The sequence below is a fragment of the Salmo trutta genome, chromosome 7 (assembly GCF_901001165.1).
Source record: "Salmo trutta chromosome 7, fSalTru1.1, whole genome shotgun sequence".
Taxonomy (NCBI): domain Eukaryota; kingdom Metazoa; phylum Chordata; class Actinopteri; order Salmoniformes; family Salmonidae; genus Salmo; species Salmo trutta.
Window position 1 is genome coordinate 49,646,793 of NC_042963.1, and position 23,034 is coordinate 49,669,826.

General features: G+C 40.4%; 1 protein-coding gene across 6 annotated transcripts in view; it reads left to right on the forward strand.

Annotated features, from left to right (window-relative positions):
- LOC115197601 (anoctamin-1) overlaps positions 1-17,170 on the forward strand; it is a 114,742-nt gene extending 97,572 nt beyond the window's left edge. For all 6 annotated transcript variants that reach the window (XM_029759276.1, XM_029759275.1, XM_029759273.1 and 3 more), the window contains 9 exons: positions 295-406; positions 1,222-1,279; positions 1,820-1,920; positions 2,083-2,225; positions 10,278-10,430; positions 11,837-11,889; positions 14,225-14,400; positions 15,005-15,110; positions 15,533-17,170. In XM_029759276.1, coding sequence (XP_029615136.1) covers positions 295-406; positions 1,222-1,279; positions 1,820-1,920; positions 2,083-2,225; positions 10,278-10,430; positions 11,837-11,889; positions 14,225-14,400; positions 15,005-15,110; positions 15,533-15,784 — 1,154 coding nt within the window. In that variant the 3' untranslated portion in view covers positions 15,785-17,170. The remainder of the gene's footprint in view (positions 1-294; positions 407-1,221; positions 1,280-1,819; positions 1,921-2,082; positions 2,226-10,277; positions 10,431-11,836; positions 11,890-14,224; positions 14,401-15,004; positions 15,111-15,532) is intronic.
- The last annotated feature ends 5,864 nt before the right edge of the window (positions 17,171-23,034 follow it).

Consider the following 23,034-nt stretch of genomic DNA (forward strand, 5'->3'; position numbering starts at 1 on the left):
CATCTTGCATTGACAGTGTGCCAACTTTCCTATTAGCTGGGCTTTTTGGGTTCCATTTCTAACAATGTACCAATGTACTGTCTCATCGTGCTACCTACCTTTCAAACCGAAAATATCTCCAAAATTGATTTCCTTCTATAACTGATATTTGGTGTACTAAATGCAGTGTAACTTTCTAACACTCCCCTTGCTGTTGTAGGGATTCCACTATTGTCTTTCAAGTCAACTCTCAAGCAGCAAATGGCATTATAAGTTATTTAATAACATGTGTACATCTACTGTCTGTTTTCTCAGAGGTTCCAAAGACAGACAAGAGCTTTGAGGAGAGACTGATATTCAAAACGTTCATCCTGAAGTTTGTGAATGCCTTTACCCCCATCATATACATAGCATTTTTCAGAGGCAGGTGAGTCCCCACAGTCTTAGTCTTTATCTACTGATCTGTATGAACTTGTTATGTTATGCTATGCTATGTTATGTTATGCTATGCTATGCTATGTTATGTTATGCTATGTTATGTTATGCTATGTTATGTTATGCTATGTTATGTTAGATTATATCTTGTTAATATGCTATGTTATGTTATGTTATGTTATGCTATGGTATGCTATGTTATGTTATGCTATGTCATGTTATGCTATGTTATGTTATGCTATGTTATGTTAGATTATATCTTGTTAATATGCTATGTTATGCTATGCTATGTTATGTTATGCTATGTTATGTTATGCTATGTTATGTTAGATTATATCTTGTTAATATGCTATGTTATGCTATGCTATGTTGTGTTATGCTATGCTATGCTGTGTTATGCTATGTTATGTTATTTTATGTTGTGTTATGCTATGTTATGTTATTTTATTTTGTGTTATGCTATGTTATGTTAAATTATGTTAATATGTTATGCTATGCTATGCTGTGTTATGCTATGTTATGTTATTTTATGTTGTGTTATGCTATGTTATGTTAAATTATGTTAATATGTTATGCTATGCTATGCTGTGTTATGCTATGTTATGTTATTTTATGTTGTGTTATGCTATGTTATGTTAAATTATCTTATGCTATGCTATGCTATGTTATGTTATGATATGCTATGTTATGTAATGCTGTGTTATGTTATGCTATGTTAATTACACAATCTATGTCAGTGAGATGTAGTAGAGTTGTCCTTGGGTATTGCCTCTCCTAACCCTTCATTTTCTTCCTGTGCTCCTACAGGCTTGTTGGTCGACCTGGAAGTTATCTTTATGTGTTTGAGTCGTATCGAATGGAAGAGGTAAACAAACCGTTAGATAGAAGACTCTGCATCATGAACAGTCATTTGGATATGCATTCAATATTAGGCATCTGACAGTAAAGGAAGAAAAACAATAATTAATTATTTGTAATTTTATAAATATTCAATTTTCATTAATTTCATCACATTGCCTAATGAACACAATCTTTGAAAATGTTGAAGTGCAGATGGCTATGAATTAAACACTGTTAGTTAACCTAGAAACATACATTAGGAGTTCACATATTCAAAATAAATCTGTATTCAAGTCCTACAATTCAAGCAAACACAGAAAAACAACCTGTGCACTACGATGAACTTTTAAAGAAGATGTCTCTCTTGAGCCGATGACCTACGTTTACAGTGAACTTGGATCTCTGTGAACGTCAGGGAAATTGCCTTTAGAAGTCTATTGCTGTGAGGAAGTCTGGGTTGGATTAAATCCCATCCTTAGTATGTGTATTTTGTCATGTTAGTCTGTCTGTAATGGAAGTGTGCTGCAGTACAGAAGGCCTTTAACTGAGTTTCTTCCCCCGGCAGTGTGCTCATGGAGGATGTCTGATGGAGTTGTGTATTCAGCTCAGTATCACCATGTTGGGAAAGCAACTCATCCAGAACAATTTATTTGAGATTGGCATTCCGTGAGTACACACACACACAAAAACACACACAAAAACACACCAATAGTGTCTGTATATCAAGGATTCACATCAGCCTGTAACATACACAGACCAATACTTCTCTGTGGTTCTTATCCCTGTCCGACTGTGCCATTGTTTCTGACTATCTCCCTGTGCCTACAGGAAGCTGAAGAAGCTGATAAGGTACATCAAGTCCAAGAGAAGGTCCTTCCAGGAAGAGGAGAGAGAGAAGAAGTTACAGCGCTATGAGACGGACCACTTCCTAGAGCCCTTCGCAGGCCTCACGCCAGAGTACATGGAGATGAGTGAGTCTGTCTGTCTGTTTGTGTGTGTGTGTGTGTGTGTGTGTGTGTGTGTGTGTGTGTGTGTGTGTGTGTGTGTGTGTGTGTGTGTGTGTGTGTGTGTGTGTGTGTGTGTGACACTACTACGGTTCCCTGTGAGACCTTTGGTATACAGCCTCCCCCAATCAGTCAGACTGACCTTTCTCTCAATAGAATGTGATCTTCAACTATGTCACTGTCCAAAAGTCAATATCATGTAAACCTTTATCTGGATATGCATGTCCTGTCCACATTGTCTAGTTGATTTTAAAAGCATCTTTCTCTGCTTTGTATGTTCAGCTTACACCTTGGTTTGACAGCGAGGTAGCAACATCATTTATTTTCATCTTGCACTTTCCTATCAACATATGTGGTGATGGTTGCCTGACTTGCCTCTGTGTGAGTAAAACAACCCGTATGTTGCTGTACAGTGACCAGCCCCATGTTTTTAGTATGGCAGCTATTTCACACTACACGCCTCTGCCATGGCAACTCCAATGGGCATTGGTCAGTTATAACTGTCTGCCACCACTGTGACATGTGATTTGTCATACATGCGCTTCCTTGTTCCCCGCACTCAGATGTTTCATGTTGAATTGTATCATGTACTAGTGGTTGGAAAATATGACTGTGATGCTTTGAGATATTATATAACCTAAAGGTGGAAACATGTAAAGCTGGTTCACCACTGTTGTGATACCATGTAACTACACATGACAACATCTGAGTTTTTCCACATGTGAAAAGGCAATTCCACATGTGAATCTGAAATTCACATGTGTGGTGAAAACATGTTATTCTCCTCACATGTGAAAAGGTGGTGTTAATTAACATGTGAAGCTGGTTCACCACTGTTAGCACAAGTCGGTCCACCTTCGTTCAAAGACACGTGTCATAACAGAGGTCTGTCGTTTCGTTTCAAGGTCAACAGAGTATTATGGTTGTGTCCCGATTCTCCGTCCATCTCCAAAAAGAGTGTGTACTTGGACTTGCGCACTTACCCTCATGGATTTCAAATAATTGGACGGGTGTAGGCCTGAGCATTGGCTGGAGGGAGTTTCACTTTCCACCATTGTTAAACAGACAATTACTCACGCATGTCTACTTGTCCGGGACAAGAAAAAAAATGGTCCGACAAGAAGAATATAGATTTGCATTGTCCGGATGGTCAGGTAAAGAAAATCACACAAAAATCACAATATCAAACAATTACTCTGATCACAATTAGATCAGAGTGGTCCCTGGATGCGATGTGTTGCTGCTCTGTTTTGCAGAGTGCATCAGAGTAGGATTTATATTGCATTGACAGGCAGGGCGGTCTTTCCATTCTCCTCGGTTGCGAGATACACTATTGAGATCAAAGAGCAGACCCGCGTGTAGCCGCATGTGCACATTTGCTGGTATTATTGGCTAATCATTGAGTTATTTGCACAGTTATAGCACATTTTTGGCCAGCAAATAGGCTTTGTACTGTCATGAAAATCCTGTAAAATGCACGCTGTGCGCATCAGCTGCATGTGTGCCAGTGTGAGTGGGCCAGAGGAGCGAGAGGGAGACATGACAACAGGTAGGCCTATAAAATAATAACAACAGACTAACTAGATAGCCAATTCAAACCACATTGTGTACCCTGACTAGTTATCTCGCTAGTTAACTATTTAGCTATCATCATGTCTTAATGTAATTGTCATGTCTGATGTCCTTTCCACTGACACGCAGTTGATGAATGGGTGCGTTATTAATTAACCAAAGCTTACTCCGGTGTAAAGTTGTCTCTCCAGTAAATCTGACACTGTTAAAAAGCTGGGATTCCCCTCTATTCAACATTGGTCGTGTCTGTCTGACAACTTTGAAATATATTCTTATAATATCTCCCATGTTGTCAATAGATCTCCCCTGAAACCTGAATATATTGCAAGGTTATAGACATGTCTTAGTTAGTTACCTTTTGCTTTGAATTAGCCTACTTTAGCCCTGATTCATTGAAAAATACATTATTTTATTAAGACATAAAAAGTATTTGGTTGTAATTGTAACATTGCTATATTTTAAAGTCTATGAAGAGTGGCTAAGAGTGCCAAAAGAGCGTTCAAGAGGCAGTGTTGTATTTTGAGAAAGGCTTGAATATACAAAGAAACAAATAGGCAGAGAGTAGAGTATATTTGTTTGACTGATTCTCTGTGGTAACAGGCCTAATAATGATAATAATTACTTTAATTAAGTGTTTTCTTGCATCATACAATTTACAGTTAATTCACCTTTTTGGCCCATAGTGTTAAATCACTTCTTTTTTTTGTGACTTGAGCTTTCAGACAAGTAAAAAATCTGCCCCAGTGGCTAAAAAAGTTTGTATCAAGCCTTGGCTCTTGCACACTACCTTACACACAGCCTTTGTCAACAGACAGTGGCAAAGCAGAAGTTGTAGACTCAATAAGCCAGCAGCATACCACCCTGCATCCCACTGCTGGCTTGCTTCTGAAGCTAAGCAGGGTTGGTCCTAGTCAGTCCCTGGATGGGAGGCCAGATGCTGCTGGAAGTGGTGTTGGAGGGCCAGTAGGAGGCACTCTTTCCTCTGGTCTAAAAAATATCCCAATGCCCTAGGGCAGTGATTGGGGACACTGCCCTGTGTATGGTGCTGTCTTTCGGATGGGATGTTAAACAGGTGTCCTGACTCTCTGAGGTAATTTAAGATCCCATTGCACTTATTGTAAGAGTTAACCCTGGTGTCCTGGCTAAATTCCCAATCTGGCCCTCATACCATCATGGCCACCTAATCATCCCCAGCTTACAATTGGCTCATTCATTCCCCTCCTATCCCCTGAAACTATTCCCCAGGTTGTTGCTGTAAATGAGAATGTTCTCAGTCAATTTACCTGGTATAAAATAAGGACTGTGGTCCCCACTGAATAACCTCAGGGTTTATTTCTGTTGGCCAGAGAATCAATGAGATGCTGTCATGAACAAAACAAACAGCCTTGTACATGTTGTTATGGAGATATTAAATCTTTAGACATAACCCTTACAAAAGAACCACATGATCACAATTTCACATGTACAACCTCTTGGTTCACTGCAATCCAATCTTCCTGCTACCTCACCGTGTCTGTGTCAATGACTGATTTCACCTGTATTCCTACACTTTGGACTTCAAAGTAAATCTCAGCTTTGTATAATACACTCAAGAAAATCTATTATATGTATCATCGTGATTCAGGAGTAACACTTAAACAGAATGATATGTCCCACCAACATTCGTCAAATATACAGAAAACCCTCAAATTGCAGAAATAAGTACATTTAAATCAATTATGAGAGAATTGTCAGATTAAAATAGCAGTGCAGATGACACACTTTTGCTAAGTGCAGAGATGTATTGTAAATCAATTTTCCACAAAACAAAATAGACAAGTGAGGTCAGTTGTTCACATATGAAACCATACAGTATGTTCATATGTATTCAATATAGAGTTCACATGTTAATTAACACCACCTTTTCACATGTGAGGAGAATAACATGTTTTCACCACACATGTGAATTTCAGATTCACATGTGGAATTGCCTTTTCACATGTGGAAAAACTCAGATGTTGTCATGTGTAGTTACATGGTATCACAACAGTGGTGAACCAGCTTTACATGTTTCCACCTTTAAGGTGATATAATATCTCAAAGCATCACAGTGATATTTTCTGACCACTAGTACGTGATACAATTCAACATGAAACTTGAATCTAAGTGCGGGGAACAAGGAAGCACATGTATGACATTTTGCATCCCCATGTTGTCACATTTATTTAACTTAAGATCATGTTTTCACGCTCTCAAATGTAGTTTTGTGTAGTTTCATGTTATCACATTACCTTCACATAAGATCACGTGATCTTACTGAAGTGAACCTCTGTCATGACAGAATTCTGATAGGCTTTCACGTTGGTTGAGTAACTGTCAAACAAGAAAAGCTTTTAGACTGTCACTGTACTGGTTTTTGGCTCCAGCTTCAAACCTACAGATGTGATTAGATAGATTGAAGGATTAGATAGAGATGGATTTTATTTAGTATTGACTTTAATCTTGATGAAATCTCAGGTGGCTGGCTTTAGCAAATGTCAGAGGTAGAAGTCATTAATGGATGTGTGCGAGCCAAAGGCCATTTTCTTCAGCTAGCTAATTAGAACCCATGTCTTTTGATGACCTAGTAGAAGATATTAATGATTCCTGAAATATTTAACAGGGTATTGAATAGTGTTTCAAAGGCTATATGGGGGGGAAAAAAAGATTTTTTCGGGGTAAGAACTCCAGTTTTTAGACAATGATAATTTAGTTGGGTTTATTACTATTGTGAAGCAACATTGATTGAGTAGAATGTAGCTTACTGCCATTTCGTAAGCAGTTTCATGCTGTTGAAGGTTAAAACTTCTGGCAGGCTTCATGTGATTCATGTGATCAGCACGTACTTTTTGTGGAGGGAAACAAAATGTAAAGCAGAACCATATCAAATGAAACACACTGAGTGTACAAAACATTCATATTAATATCTTAATATTGAGTTGCACCCCCTTTTGAGCTCAGAACAGCCTCAATTCATCAGGCATGGACTCTACAAGTTGTTGCTTTCCACAGGGATGCTGGCCAATGTTGACTCCAATGCTTCCTACAGTTGTGCCAAGTTGGCTGGGTGTCCTTTGGGTGGTGGACCATTCTTTATACACACGGGAAACTGTTGAGCGTGAAAAACCCAGCAGCGTTGCAGTTCTTGACACACTCACACCGGTGCTCCTGGCATCTACTACCATACCCCATTCAAAGGTACTTTGAAGGTACTTTTTTGTCTTGACCGTTCACCCTCTGAACGGCACAAATGCACAATCCATGTCTCAATTGTCTCAAGGTTTAAAAATACTTATTTAATTAACCTGTCTTCTCCCGTTCGTCTACACTGATTGAAGTGGATTTAACAAGTGACATCAACAAGGGATCAAAGCTTTCACCTGGATTCACCTGGTCAGTCTATGTCATGGAAAGAGCAGGTGTTCCTAATGTTTTGTCCATGCATTGTACTTCCTCCCTGTGTAGGAGTTGGCCAGAAATCATTTTGGAATTATTCCGGGATCCCATTCCTCTTTTTTACTTGAAATGCGCCCTAAGCCAAGCACAATGAGAAGGGGATGTAGCTAATTGAATGAATTACTTCCTTCCTCCATACCAAACCTACACGCTGGGCCTTCTTCATTACAGACACCTGTGTTTTTACTCAGCAGATCTTCCTGTTGGCACACACCTCTGCCAGATTCTCCATCAGGCTCTATTTACTTTGACTTGCTGTTTGGTCCATGGCCCACATCTCTCTTTTCCTGCCTTCTTCTTCTTCTTCTTCATTTTCTTCTTCTTTCTCTCTCTATATATCTCTCTCCCTACATCCACGTATCTCTGAAGCTGGCATTGGCAAGCATATACCTCAACTCAAGTGAAAAGAGCATCAGTATTTGCATCTATTACATCAGGAGACTTATACACTATTAGTACTTAGGTTAGCATATATTTGCAGTGTAAGATGGCTGTTAAGACAGCTCTAAAGAAAGACATTGTTTGTTCTCTGTCTGAACTTTGTACTCTTGAGAAAGTCTTAAACAACTGAAGAGTCCAGTCACAGGGCTTTTAACTTACTTCACTTTCTCAAGAGGCAGTGTCTCTCAGTTAATGCCTGGTAAGTATGCCTATTCTCAGGGCACAGAGAGTTTTAGGCTTAACCTAATTATTCATGGCATTGCAAAGATACTGTAGGCTAATTTCACCCTACCGTATCATGGATATTCTGATATTATTAAAGAAATGTTCTTATGTTCCCAACGGACTATTAGTCCAAACCTTCACCAGTCACACCCAAGATCCACATATTTATTATAGCAGTTGTACATTTTTCACAGAATCCTGCACCTTGTAGTGGTGTTGGATTTCCCCTCGAGGGGCTTTTGAAGAGCACCTGCTTCTCGAACACAACTGAGCAATGTGTGTGTGTCTGTGGGGGTGCGTGGATGTGTTTGTGTGTGTGTGTGTGTGTGTGTGTGTGTGTGGAGAGAGAGAGCGAGAGAGAGAGAGAAAATACTACAATTAGAGAGTACTGGGGTTGTGGGGAGGGAGTGACATTCTGGATTTGGTCATGCCTTGGCACCATGCCAGTAGAGATTACAGCCTGTGTCTCTGCCTGCCCCCTCCTTTGTCCCTGTCTGCCCACTCCCTCCCTCCCTCCCTCCCTCACAGACTCCCTCGTTGTCCCTTTGCCCCCTGTATAGGCGTCTGCATACTAGGTTCGGTTCGCTCGGCTAGGCGAAGTGAGATACTATTTGGTAAAATACCAAGTCCATATTATGGCAAGAACAGCTCAAATAGGCAAAGAGAAACAACAGTCCATCATTTAAGACATGAAGGTCAGTCAATCTGGAAAATGTCAAGACCTTTGAACATTTCTTCAAGTGCAGTCGCAAAAACCATCAAGCGCTATGATGAAACTGGCTCTCATGAGGACGGCCACAGGAATGAAAAACCCAGAGTTACCTCTTCTGCAGAGGATAAGTTCATTGGAGTTACTAGCCTCAGAAATTTCAGCCCAAATAATGCTTCACAGAGTTCAAATAACAGACACATCTCAACTGTTCAGAGCAGGCTGCGTGAATCAGATCTTCATGTCGAATTGCTGCAAAGAAACCACTACTAAAGGACACCAATAAGAAGAAGAGATATTCTTGGGCCAAGAAACACGAGCAATGGACATTAAATGGGTGGAAATTTGTCCTTTTTGTCCTGATGACTTCTGATGAGTCCAAATTTGAGATTTTTGGTTCCAACCGCCGTGTCTTTGTGAGACGCGGTGTGGGTGAACGGATGATCTCTGCATGTGTATTTCTTACCGTAAAGCATGGAGGAGGAGGTGTTATGCTGTGGGGGTGCTTTGCTGGTGACACTGTCTGTGATTTATTTAGAATTCAAGGCACACAACCAGCTTGGCTACCACAGCATTCTGCAGCAATATGCCATCCCATCTGGTTTGAGCTTAGTGGGACTATCATTTATTTTTCAACAGGACAATGACCCAACACACCTCCAGGCTGTGTAAGGGCTATTTGCCCAAGAAGGAGAGTGATGGAGTGCTGGATCAGATGACCTGGCCTCCACAATCACCCAACCTCAACCAAATTGAGATTGTTTGGGATGAGTCGGACCGCAGAGTGAAGGAAAAGCAGCCAACGAGTGCTCAGCATTATGTGGGAACTCCTTCAAGACTGTTGGAAAAGCATTCCAAGTGAAGCCAGTTGAGAGAATACCAAGAGTGTGCAAAGCTGTCATCAAGGCAAAGGGTGGCTACTTTGAAGAATCTCAAATATAAAATGTATTTTGATTTGTTAAACACTTTTTTGGTTAGTACATGATTCCATATGTGTTATTTCTTGGTTTTGATGTCTCCACTATTATTCTACGATGTAGAAAATAGTAAAATAAAGAAAAACCCTTGAATGATGTGTTCTAAAAGAGGTGTTCTAAAACTTTTGACCGGTAGTGTATGTATATATATATATATATATATATATATATATATATATATATATATATATACATATATATTGTTTTTTTATATACATTTACAAGGGTCATTCAATGGTTTCTTGTTATCCTTAATGTGATGAGCACATTGGCATGTTTTAGAGCTGCTAGCTACAGTATGTGATGTGAGGTTCAGATCATCTCTCCTGGTTGATTTGTTAGGTCTTGTCAAGTGATCAGGCCCTGTATTCATAAAGCATCTTAGAATAGGAGTGCTGATCTAGGATCAGGTTGCACCTGTCCATTTAATCGTGTTCATTATGATCTAAAAGGCTAAACTGATCCTATATCAGTACTCCTACTATGAGAGACTCTTTGTGAATACAGCAGGCCCTGGTGAATAGACAGATCAGGCTGAAAGACATACTGTATCCCTACGTGTATACAGTGCGATGTACATGTAAAGCTGATGGATGTCTCTCTATCTCTGTGTCCTTGCAGTAATCCAGTTTGGGTTTGTGACCCTGTTCGTGGCATCGTTCCCGCTGGCCCCACTTTTCGCCCTCCTTAACAACATCATCGAGATACGATTGGATGCCAAGAAGTTTGTGGCCGAGCTCAGGAGGCCGGTCGCCGCAAGGGCAAAAGACATTGGTGGGTTCAAAGTTCAGCCTCTGACTGTTCACCCTTTAAGCACACAGGTTATTTTTTTATTAGACGGTGGTTTATATTGATTCCTTTCACAATAATAAACCTAATATTGAATTCAGTCCAATACAAGTGATTTACAGAGAGAAAAAAACAGTATGGCTATTAAAATATTTTATCTCATCAAGATGAACCTGTATGTATACACTGAGTATACCAAACATTAGGAACATCTTCCTTCCTAATATTGAGTTGCACCCCCCCCCCCCCTTTTCCCTAAGAACAGCCTCAATTCGTTGGGGGATGGACTCTACAAGATATTGAAAGTGTCCACAGGGATGCTGGCCCTTGTTGGCTCCACTGCTTCCAACAGTTGTGTCAAATTGGCTGGATGTGATACACACAGGAAACTGTTGAGTGTGAAAAACCCAGCAGTTTTGCAGTTCTTGACACAAACTGGTGCGCCTGGCATCAACTACCATACTTTATCCCGTTCAAAGGCACTTAAATATTTGATCTTGCCCATTCATCCTCTGAATGGCACACATCCATGTCTCAATTGACTCAAGGCTTAAAAATCCTTCTTTAACCTGTCTCATCCCTTTCATCTATAATGATTGAAGTGGATTTAACAATTGACATCAATAAAGGATCATAGCTTTGACCTGGATTCACCTGGTCAGTCTATGTCATAGAAAGAGCAGCAGTTCTAAATGTTTTGTACACTCAGTGTATATACATGTTAAAAGAAAATGGACTCATGTGGTCAGGTAAAAACTTAGGAATGCAAATGTGATCTAGTGGTTTCTATTCTTTCTACATACAAACCTACAAACGTAACTAGAGGGGGGAATTTGTCCTACTGATGTATTATGGGGATTGTTATGCTTGTGTTTTTGTACTATTTAGCACTTTTGTGTTCTTAACTAAACGTCAGATTGACATAGATCCAGGCATAAAACTCATACCATCCCACAACAGTATTGTAGAGGCATTAACCCCAAGACAATGACTGTAGAAGAAGGGAACAAAAGGGGGGTTCACTACAGTATGTGATTTGCTGCTCTAAGTAATCTATAGATTTGTTATAAGGCTCCCGAGTGGCACAGCGGTCTAAGGCACTGCATCTCAACGCTAGAGGCATCACTACAGACACTCTGGTTTGAATCCAGGCTGTATCACACCCGGCCATGATTGGGAGTCCCATAGGGCAGCGCACAATTGGCCCAGCGTCGTCTGGGTTTGGTCGGTGTAGGCCGTCATTGTAAATAAGAATTTGTTCTTAACTGACTTGCCTAGTTAAATGAAGGTTAAATAAATAAAAATAATAAAATAATTCAAATATAAGATAGTAATAACATGGACCATCAAGAGTTCTGACTCTCATGTTTTTCTTTCTTCTCTGATTCTAGGAATATGGTACAACCTTCTCCGAGCTGTGGCTAAAGTGGCCGTCATCATAAACGTAAGTCATTCCGGTAATCCCAGCAAAATATAATGGTGGAAGTTGACCAAATGATGAAAAAAAGAACCACAGTTCTCGCAATTTAACATATACTGTTTTGATTTAGATAGGGGAGTCATTGAAATGTTCTGCAAAAGTGACAATTTTTTTATCCATCTTATTCATTCCTCAACCCCCTCAACAATAACAAGTCTGCACTTAAAACTAGAACGGTTTTTCATTGAAGCTCAGCCTGGTCCACATTAAAGAGCCAGTCCTTTACTGTGAATATATGTCAACACTCTTGGGGGGTTGCTTGTAAAACCTCATAATTAGGCTTTTAAATGGTTTCACCTCTAAAACTACTGGACCCTCGGTGCAGAAAAGACCATACTTGGTCAGAAGGAGAGTTAACTGTGGTCATAAATCCTGCAGACTCTCACTTCACTTCCAAAGGGTTCACCATCATCATGGTGATGTTGAAGTGAGATCCAGATCTGGGTTATTTATGACAACGGAGGCTTTTGATTAAAATGGAAGGGAGGGAATTCCTCACCTCCATCCTCCACTTATTCAGAGTGTTACCGATGGAACAGGATGTCAATGTTTCTTAACTTTAATGCCTTTAATGCCTTCTATGTTTATGTGCTGGCAAATCTCTGAACCCAGAACGAAATCTCACATGGGAACTGGCCAGCTTCTCGGGTTAGGGTTAGGGCTAACATTTACGTTAACAGTCAAATATGCTGACTGACAGAGAGTTGCCGATGTACAGTGGCTTGCAAAAGTATTCATCCCCCTTGGCGTTTTTCCTATTTTTTGCATTACAACCTGTAATTTAAATGGATTTTTATTTGGATTTCATGTACTGGACATACACAAAATAGTCCAAATTGGTGGATATGTATTCACCCCCTTTGCTATGAAGCCCCTAAATAAGATCTGGTGCAACCAATTACATAATTAGTTCAATAAAGTCCACCTGTGTGCAATCTAAGTGTCACATGATCTGTCACATGATCCCAGTATATATACACCTGTTCTGAAAGGTCCCAGAGTCTGCAACACCACTAAGCAAGGGGTACCACCAAGCAAGCGGCAGCATGAAGACCAAGGAGCTCTCCAAACAGGTCAGGAACAAAGTTGTGGAGAAGTACAGATCATGGTTGGGTATCAGTCCATAGGACCACTTTAAGCCGTACACTCCACAGAGCTGGGCTTTACTGAAGTGTGGCCAGAAAAAAGCCATTGCTTAAAGAAAAAATAAGCAAACACGTTTGGTGTTCACCAAAAGGCATGTGGGAGGCTCCCCAAACATGTGGAAGAAGGTACTCTGGTCAGATGAGACTATAATTTAGCTTTTTGGCCATCAAGGAAAATGCTATGTCTGGCGCAAACCCAACACCTCTCATCACCCCGAGAACACCATCCCCACAGTGAAGCATGGTGGTGGCAGCATCATGTTGTGGGGATGTTTTTCATTGGCAGGGACTGGGAAACTGGTCAGAATTGAAAGAATGATGGATTGCGCTAAATACAGGGAAATTCTTGAGGGAAACCTGTTTCAGTCTTCCAGAGATTTGAGACTGGGACGGAGGTTCACCTTCCAGCAGGACAATGACCCTAAGCATACTGCTAAAGCAACACTCGAGTGGTTTAAGGGGAAACATTTAAATGTCTTGGAATGGCTTAGTCAAAGCCAAGACCTCAATCAAATTGATAATCTGTGGTATGACTTAAAGATTGCTGTACACCAGCGGAACCCATCCAACTTGAAGTAGCTGGAGCAATTTTGCCTTGAAGAATGGGCAAAAATCCCAGTGGCTAGATGTGCCAAGCTTATAGAGACATATCCCACGAGACTGGCAGCTGTAATTGCTGCAAATGGTGGCTCTACAAAGTATTGAATTTTGGGGGGTGAATTGTTTTGCACGCTCAAGTTTTGTGTTTTTTTGTCTTATTTCTTGTTTCTTTCACAATAAAACAATATTTTGCATCTTCAAAGTGGTAGGCATGTTGTGTTAATGAAATTATACAAACCCCCCAAAAATCAATTTTAATTCCATGTTGTAAGGCAACAAAATAGGAAAAATGCCAAGGGGGTGAATACTTTAGCAAGCCACTGTAGAGGGTATGCAGTACATTAAAGACAGCGCTCCTTTTGTTGAAGTTGACCATTATATTCAACCTACAGTATATATCATTAGGGCGGGTTTCCACCTGGTATTACCATGTGACTTTTGTTAACTGAAGAAGATGATCCAATCCCTATCTGTTGACAGGGCATTTGTTACTGCCAGGTGTAAACATGTGTCTTCAGGTGCTTTGTCATTGATCACTGTCTGTCTCTCTCCAGGCGTTTGTGATCTCCTTCACGTCAGACTTCATCCCGAGGCTGGTCTACCAGTACATGTACAGCCCAGACGGCTCCATGCACGACTTCGTCAACCACACCCTGTCCTACTTCAACGTGAGCAACTTCCAGGACGGTAAAGAACCTATGGACCCACAGCATCAGGTGGAGATGTGTAGGTGAGTTTACACACAACACTGACTGACTGTGTGAAGTTTTTATGTGATGCATGTTTCATTGATTGTTATAAACTGGGTGGCTCAAGCCCTGAATGCTGATAGGTTGTAATAGCAATAAGGTTAGTCGTATATCGTTAATATACCACGGCTAAGGGCTGTATCCAGGCACTCCACGTTGTCGTGCTTAAGAACAGCCCTTAGCCGTTGTATATTGGCCATATACCACACCCCTTCAGGTATAACTGCTTACATATAGAAGAAGCCTATAGCCTGCTGTGGTGCATGATCTGGTTGTATTGGACGAAGCTATCCCTAACCCTAACTGAGGAGCCAGAATACAGCCTCAGCCGCCTCATAGAAAGACTGTGTGTGTGTGTGTGTTTCTTATTGCTTAATTGTACATACTGTAAGCAAATTAACAGATGCCTTAAGTTACAAAAAAATATAACGTGCAAGAAATATTATCGCCATACTTAAAGTTACTGTGGTGTTTATTTACTGTACCTTTACCTTTAAGTACTGTACTGGGTGTTCCATTGGATTTTGCTATCTGTTGTAATGTTTTCTGGTTTAGTCACTGTAATCAGATGACTCTTGGCTCCAGGTATAAAGACTACAGGGAGCCCCCATGGTCCAACACACCCTACGTCATCTCTAAAGAGTTCTGGGCGGTCCTGGCTGCCAGACTGGCCTTCGTCATAGTCTTCCAGGTGAGTGGAGGAGTCCCTTTATAGTTTAAAAGACCTCATTTGTCGAAAAAGATTGGGGATCTTTATTATGAGTCTATGTTCCTCCAGGAATGAAAAGGGTTAAACATAAGCAAACAGCTGCAGTTCTGTTGTACAGTTAATCTTTCATGCCAGACTTCAGCTAATTTGCAATATTCTGAGACACACTCGTTTGGCTCTGCGAGATACTGTATGTTTACTGTAGACTTTGTTTCCTGCTTGTTCACCATGCTGTTGCTCACTTCCCTGTGTGTTTGTGTGTGTTTGTGTTTATGTGCGTGTGTGTGTGCGTGTGCGTGTGCGTGTGTGTGTGTGTGTGTGTGCGTGTGTGTGTGCGTGTGTGTGCGTGTGCGCGTGTGTGTGTGTGTGCGTGCCTGTTTCCTGCTGTTTCCCTTCCCCCGTAGAACGTGGTGATGCTGATGAGTGACATCGTGGACTGGCTGATACCAGACATCCCTAAAGACATCAGCCTTCAGATCCACAAGGAGAAGATCCTGATGGTGGAGCTGTTCATGAAGGAGGAACAGGGCAAGATTCAGTTCATAGACAGCATGATACCTTGTGGTGGCAAGGAAAAGCGCAACAACCATGCCCCTATAGCCCGCTCGCGCTCCATCCCACACACACACAGTCATACACACGCCAACAACTTCTAGCAGCTACTGTAAGGTGTAGCCTAGCTAACCAGGCAAAGGGTTACTACTGTCTGTATCCTTATCCTTGTCCAGACATTCCATAGAAAGGGAGAGGTGCTCCCTACAAGATGTTGTTGAGGCCCAACGAGGAGAAACAGAAACTGTCCCAGTGCTCCATGCCTATCTGTCAAACCTCTCAGTGAATAACTAGCTAACTAGCTAACTGCCAACAAGTTAACTAACTGCCAACTAGTGGGGTCATGGGCTTTGAGGTTGCAAATATGCCATTTAGCTAACGCCTTTATCCAAAGCGACTTACAGTAGTGCAAATTATAGCGGACCATGTTCAATGAGAAAGAAAAGTTGTTTTTTTCTTTCTTTGCATAATGCTGTCAAGAAAATGTATTTTATAACATGCTTTACAGTACAGTATGTCTGGCATACAAGGTATTTCTATGTTTGCCTCTTTTTAAAAGGATGTAGATGATACGTTATCCTTTACTGTTATGACTCAACCATGTTCATGGTGCAAACAATCACTCTCGGAATACGCTACATGTTTTATTCAATTACAACAGACTTGTTTTCTTTCTTAATGTGCTTTGTTCTCAAAATTAATATTTTTTATTTACATATTTTATTGATTCGATTTTCATCGATTAAACATTTAAAAAGTAATTGGATATTATGAAATGTATGTGTGTAGAGCAAGTAATATAATCTTATTCTTAAATGGGTGACATGTTTTTTATGTCTTTGATACAAAGATCTCAAATGGTATTTGCTACCAAGCTCATTATTAGTTAACAAGGTCACGGTTCAGGGCTGTTTGTGGGCTCCCATGCTACCATAGAGTTAAAGCAGTTATTACATGGACTGTATTATAGCATAAGAGTCAAAAGGCACTGTTTAACAGATACTTCCAAACATAGAAAAATAGTTTTAATTACTTTACTTCAGAACATAATAAACTCAGCAGTGTTACAAATATCCCCTGTTATAAAATGCACAGTTCAGGCCAGTCTATCCCTGCCATAATACAGACTGATACTCTATGGCTTCTTTTGTTGCTTCAAAGCCAGCCAGGATATTATTTTGGAACTTTTAAACTGTACTTAAAACTGTATATTGTTTACACGTACTTCTGTCTACTGGATATACTAAGAAATATAATATTTCTCGTTCTTTACTTGCCCTTCTTCAGAAGACAAGGACACTTTGATCCTTTTATATGTCAAACTAATGTATTCATACAAAAGTGAACATCATTTCATAGCAGCGTATTTTACTGTATTGATACCGACTATGTTGTAAATGTTTAGGAGATCTGCCTATTCTTTTTTGATGTGACGTTGAATAAATAATGCATTAAATTGAATGTAAACAATAAATATATGTTGCTGTGGGTATTGGGTGCCTTTGTTTTCTTAGGGAAGGAAGAGCAACATGCACGGAGCAGGATTGTGGCATTTGCAGTAACTTAGAATTTTAAAATAGAGTATCCTTATCAAATTCAATAGAATCTCTTAGAAACTTGTTGTTTTACAATCAGATATTGTTACCTTCAGTGTTTAGTACAATGAATTGTTAATGTGAAACATGAATTCAACATTGAAAGGGTTACAATAGCATTTTGAATTTCAAAAGAACGTTGTACTTTATTTTGATAACATCACCCATAACAGTGTTTACCAAGTCATATAACGTCCTATCCTTACCTTGCAGTGATCTGGAACCGGTGTTATTTGAGATAGGCCAGACCTGACCCAGGACAGGACAGATGGTTTAAACTGTAGGAGATGGAACTAACTCAGACAAAGCACTTCATGTAAATAAAGGGAAATGCTCCATCTCTGCTTGACAACCCAACATCCTCTCCTTGATAGCACTTCTGACATTTTTTAAGACGGGACAAAATAAGCTAATTTTACTGGAAATCGTGCCTAAAGATAAAACAAAAATGCACCTTGAAGGTTTTATTTTTACAAGACATTCATCTTTTTTATTTAGTCTATATAGATCTGTGTATATAGTTTGAGAGGAAAATACCACATTTCCACTAAAGTAAAACAAACTCATGGAATTCTGGATCTTTCCCAGAAAATGTTTTTTTTTTCAATCACTAGCTAGGTTTCTTTCCAGTCGGCAACAGATTTTCATTCAAATATTCTACAATCCGCATAAAGAAACTATGTGCATTTTCGCACAAGTGGTGTTTCCACCAAACTGACTTGTTGCACACAAAATGTACATTTTCCACTTACGCTTTGGAATAAATATCTCATGTTCAATGTGTTTCCATCACGTTTTCAACTCTATCGATAGTTTTGTCACAAAAACTGTTGCATTACTCTGGTCTTCACACGTGCGCTGTAGCCAAACAGCTCTGCGGGTAGGTTAGGCTCTGCGGGTAGGTTAGGCTCTGCGGGTAGGTTAGGCTCTGCGGGTAGGTTAGGCTCTGCGGGTAGGTTAGGCTCTGCGGGTAGGTTAGTCTACATGATGAGATTATTGCTAAGAGCGGCAGTCAAGCATCTATCATCATGTCACTAGAATAAGACCCTCGAAATGTATTGGAAAGGAGTATCAAGCCCATACCATGTACTTTCACTAAAATCAAAATCAAATCAAATGTATTTATACAGCCCTTCTTACATCAGCTGATATCTCAAAGTGCTGTACAGAAACCCAGCCTAAAACCCCAAACAGCAAGCAATGCAGGTGTAGAAGCACGGTGGCTAGGAAAAACTCCCTAGAAAGGCCAGAACCTAGGAAGAAACCTAGAGAGGAACCAGGCTGTAGCATAATAAACTGCATGGTTTCCCAAGTCATAGTGGGAGGACCACACACCATGTCATCGCATGACTCCAAGTTTTCTTCGATATGATGGTTATTATATCAATATTTCCACAGAAAGGCGTTTCCACCCCCATTTCTCGCATAATTAATTTTAGCGACACAAAAGATCCCATCTTGTCGAACAAAAAATGATCCGTCTGCATTTATAACATGGTAGCTGAAACTTCCTGTTTGCATCACAGCTGTCTTGGTATGACTTTACTCTCATGAAAACTGTGGATGGAAACTTGGTTATTAATACTATTTTAGCTCCAAAATATTAATGCTCTCAAATGTTTTGCCAAAACCTAATGCTTAGCCTTATGGCATAGTAAAAGTCATCTTTGACTGAAAACAAACTCGCTGGCTTTTGCTTGTGTATGTGTATCTCAGATTCTTTCAATATTCCTAAGCATCATGTGGTATGTTAGTGTGGCTTTTCTATCTCACTATGGCCAAGTGTATGGATGTTACGCTACCTGTTCTCAGGTAAGCATTAGCAGTGGTGTAGTGATGTCTGGAAAAATGGGGAAACTCAAATTTTGCAAAACATTTCCCAAAGGAAAGGCGCCCTGTGTGAAAAACATTATGAGAAACAGTGACAAACACTCTGAATGACCTAAAATTATAAATCCCTTATTGGTCCTTTACAGTCAGGACAACCCAGGCTGTACTGTGCAAGTAGGCTACCAGTAGGCCTAGTATTGAAACAGATAAATGAGGCTGTCAACTGAGTCAGAAATTCACAGGTTTCTGATTTTCTTAAACATTTTCAGGTTTTCGCTCTCAAAGTCACAATATTTTAATAGAAAACAACAAAAATTGATGTTCAAAGTGCATAACAATACTTAAACCACATCAGGAGACCTCTTTTGAGGTCTTTGAAAAAGCTAAGACATTTAGATTGTTTTGTGTAATTACCCTTTAATTCACGTGCCCAGGCACCTAGCAATGTTGTTTGGTTAGCTGTGTTTCTGTAGCACATGAGATGGAGTGGCCACTGGATTGCTGCAAATAATCATGATATCATTCTGCCAGGTAGGCATAGGCTACTTTGTAGCTAGTTAGCATTTAATTGAGAAGGTTTTTGGGAAAGCCTTTCCATTGACCTTTATTTATACAGGTTTTTCTCATTGAGATAAAATCTATTTTTCAAGAGAGACCTGGTTAGGCCTTTAATTAGCATCTCCATATTTTCCCTGTTCCTTAATTGTTTGAAATTTGAAAATGTTACTTCATATTGTGAGGCATGTCTTACCTTATTTCAAAGCAGCCTGTAGCCAAAATCCCACCATAGAAACATGGAGGCAATTATTTTATAAAGACTTCCTCATATGCGTTCTGTTCTATTGGTTTTCTTTAAATGTTATTTAATTGTTTAGCAGCCAAAGGCATTATCCTAGTCATACTAGCAACCCATGATAGTTGTTGCATCTTTAGATCTCCCCTCTTTCTAAATTGCATTTTGGAACATTGCTGCGCCTAAAATGTGAAGAAATAATAGTTTATCAACATTTTAAGCTAAACATTCTCATCTGTTCCATCAGCCTTATTAATTGATGTGGTGTATACCTCCACATACTACTTTGATGCGCATCATGAGGATTAAGAAGTGTCACAATGCAAATACTGTACCCTGTATGTACCTCTTTATTCTTTATAGCCACAAGATGGTAGCAGTGATTGGTGTACTGTAATCTCTTCATCAGTGCCAGTGGGTATTTTTTTATAATTTTATTTTTATTTAACCTTTGTTTAACTATATGGCTATGTGTTGGAATCTGAGGCATGGTTTTGTATGCTGAACAGGCCTATGTATATCTGTAGTTCTGGTGAGGATTCAAACATAATTTACTATTCAAATACTTACTTAGTACTTACTTACCCCCCCCCACCCCCCACCCCCACCCCAACCCACCTGTTCCCAATACTTCATCCAGTGTCCACGGAGAGAGAAGGCCCTTCTAAAGATAGTCCAGTGGTGAAAGACTTGGCCTGAATGCCAGACCCAAAGGAGCCTGTTCAGATCAGGGGTGACTGGCTGCCATGGTGGGGAGAACCCCTAGCCAGTGCTCTTTGCTGGCCTCCTGAGTGGTCATCTGCATCTCATAGTGAGGCGCACCCTTTGCCTCTGCCTCCGCTCTATTGAGGACAAAGGGAGTCCTGATAAAGAGCCCATAGGAAGACCTGTGCATGACAACATAGGAATCCCCCTGTATGAGCATGTATTGTCCTGTGTAGAAGCAAGTAGGGAGTCCTGAGATGGAGCATGTAGGTAGCGAGCCCTCGGTATGACAAGGTAGGAGTGCCCTGTGTGTGCAAGTAGGGAGTCCTCAGAAAGGGAGTGCTTTGACTGAGCACGTAGGGAGTATAGAGTGTAACACGTAGGGAGTATAGAGTGTAACACGTAGGGAGTATAGAGTGTAGCACGTAGGGAGTATAGAGTGTAACACGTAGGGAGTATAGAGTGTAACACGTAGGGAGTATAGAGTGTAACACGTAGGGAGTATAGAGTGTAACACGTAGGGAGTATAGAGTGTAACACGTAGGGAGTATAGAGTGTAGCACGTAGGGAGTATAGAGTGTAACACGTAGGGAGTATAGAGTGTAGCACGTAGGGAGTATAGAGTGTAGAACGTAGGGAGTATAGAGTGTAACACGTAGGGAGTATAGAGTGTAGCACGTAGGGAGTATAGAGTGTAACACGTAGGGAGTATAGAGTGTAACACGTAGGGAGTATAGAGTGTAACACGTAGGGAGTATAGAGTGTAGCACGTAGGGAGTATAGAGTGTAACACGTAGGCAGGGAGTCCTGTCATGGACCACATAGGATGTCCTCAGTGAAAGCACGTAGGAGTCAACTTAGGTAGGGAGTCTTTCCGGCGAAGATCTAGTTAGTCCTGAGACTGAGCATATAGGGAGTTCTCTGTGTGATCAGGGAGTCCTGTGTATGACAGCATATAGGGAGTTCTCTGTGTGATCAGGGAGTCCTGTGTATGACAGCATATAGGGAGTTCTCTGTGTGATCAGGGAGTCCTGTGTATGACAGCATATAGGGAGTTCTCTGTGTGATCAGGGAGTCCTGTGTATGACAGCATATAGGGAGTTCTCTGTATGATCATGTAGGGAGTCCTGTGTATGACAATGTAGAAGTCCTGCCTAAGTAGGACAACTTACTGGAGAAGACCTTGGAGTCCTGTGTGGGAAACCGTAGGCCTGGGTGTCTAGGGAGTTATTGGAGGCTTGCGTTCATATCCCACCACTGCCACCAATTGTTGTAAGTAGAAGTAGGCATGTGGGGTAGTGGGTTAGTTTTGGATCTGGTCAGGCCAGTTTTGCATTCAGGAGTTATTCATAGATTTCCTCTGTGCCATGGGAAGCAATGTGAATAGCATGATTGCTTTCAATCCATTGAGTGCAATGTGTTAGCCAAAGCACTGGTATCCTCTGTTTATGATGTCCAAAGACACCAATATTCCACATGAGGGCGGTATTGATGCCATTTTCTTTTGCACCATTATCCAAAGAGCTACTCTTCTGTGCATACATTATAGCATTGGCTGGAATAGTACTCACACATAACTATTTCATGTTTTAAAAAAAAATCTTTCTTCTGACGAAGGGTACTGCTATGGGATCCCCCATGGCTCCTAACTATGTTAATTTGTATGTGGGTTACATGGAGAAACAGTCAATTCTCAATCCTCTCAAAAAACATTTTGTTCCCAACATTACTATTTGAAAATGGTACATTGATGATATTTTTTCTTCTTCTGGAGGGGCAATGCAAAACAGCTCCAGGCATTCCATGCTTTTCTAAATTCTTGTTCTGAGCACCTAAGATTTGCTATGCAATCTGACACACGTCAAAACTGTTTCATTAATCTTATTCAAATTAGTTTCATAGATTTTCTGATTTTGTGTAAGGATAATATTCTAATATTCTATATATCTTTACAGGAAACCTACTCATTGTTTGTTGAGGGCAGAAAGCTGTCACCCGTTTGCTTTGAAAAACAGTTTGCCCTACAGCCAATTCTGTAGAATCAAAAGAATTAGCAAAAAACAATCAAGATTTTGATAGAAACATGTCTGAGATGGGAAAAAAATGCAAGAAAATGATGACAGTATCTGTAATGTGTTTTTGGACTCTCTCTTGGCCGTATTCTCGCGGGGCATACATTTTCAGAAATCAATTGGTAAATTGCGTCTCTACCGGATGGAAACTACAAGTGTAATGGCTGCGCTCAATGCAATGGCACTTACAAATGTAGATCCTTCAAACACCCCCAAACAGGGAAACAGATCCAAATCAAAGGTGTTATCACGTGCTCCAATAAGGCAGATTTTTTTTTTTATGAGTCACCCTGCCTAGGAGAGGGGGTGACCGTGACAATTTATTGTTAAAACGAGAATCCACATGGATCTTTAATTTA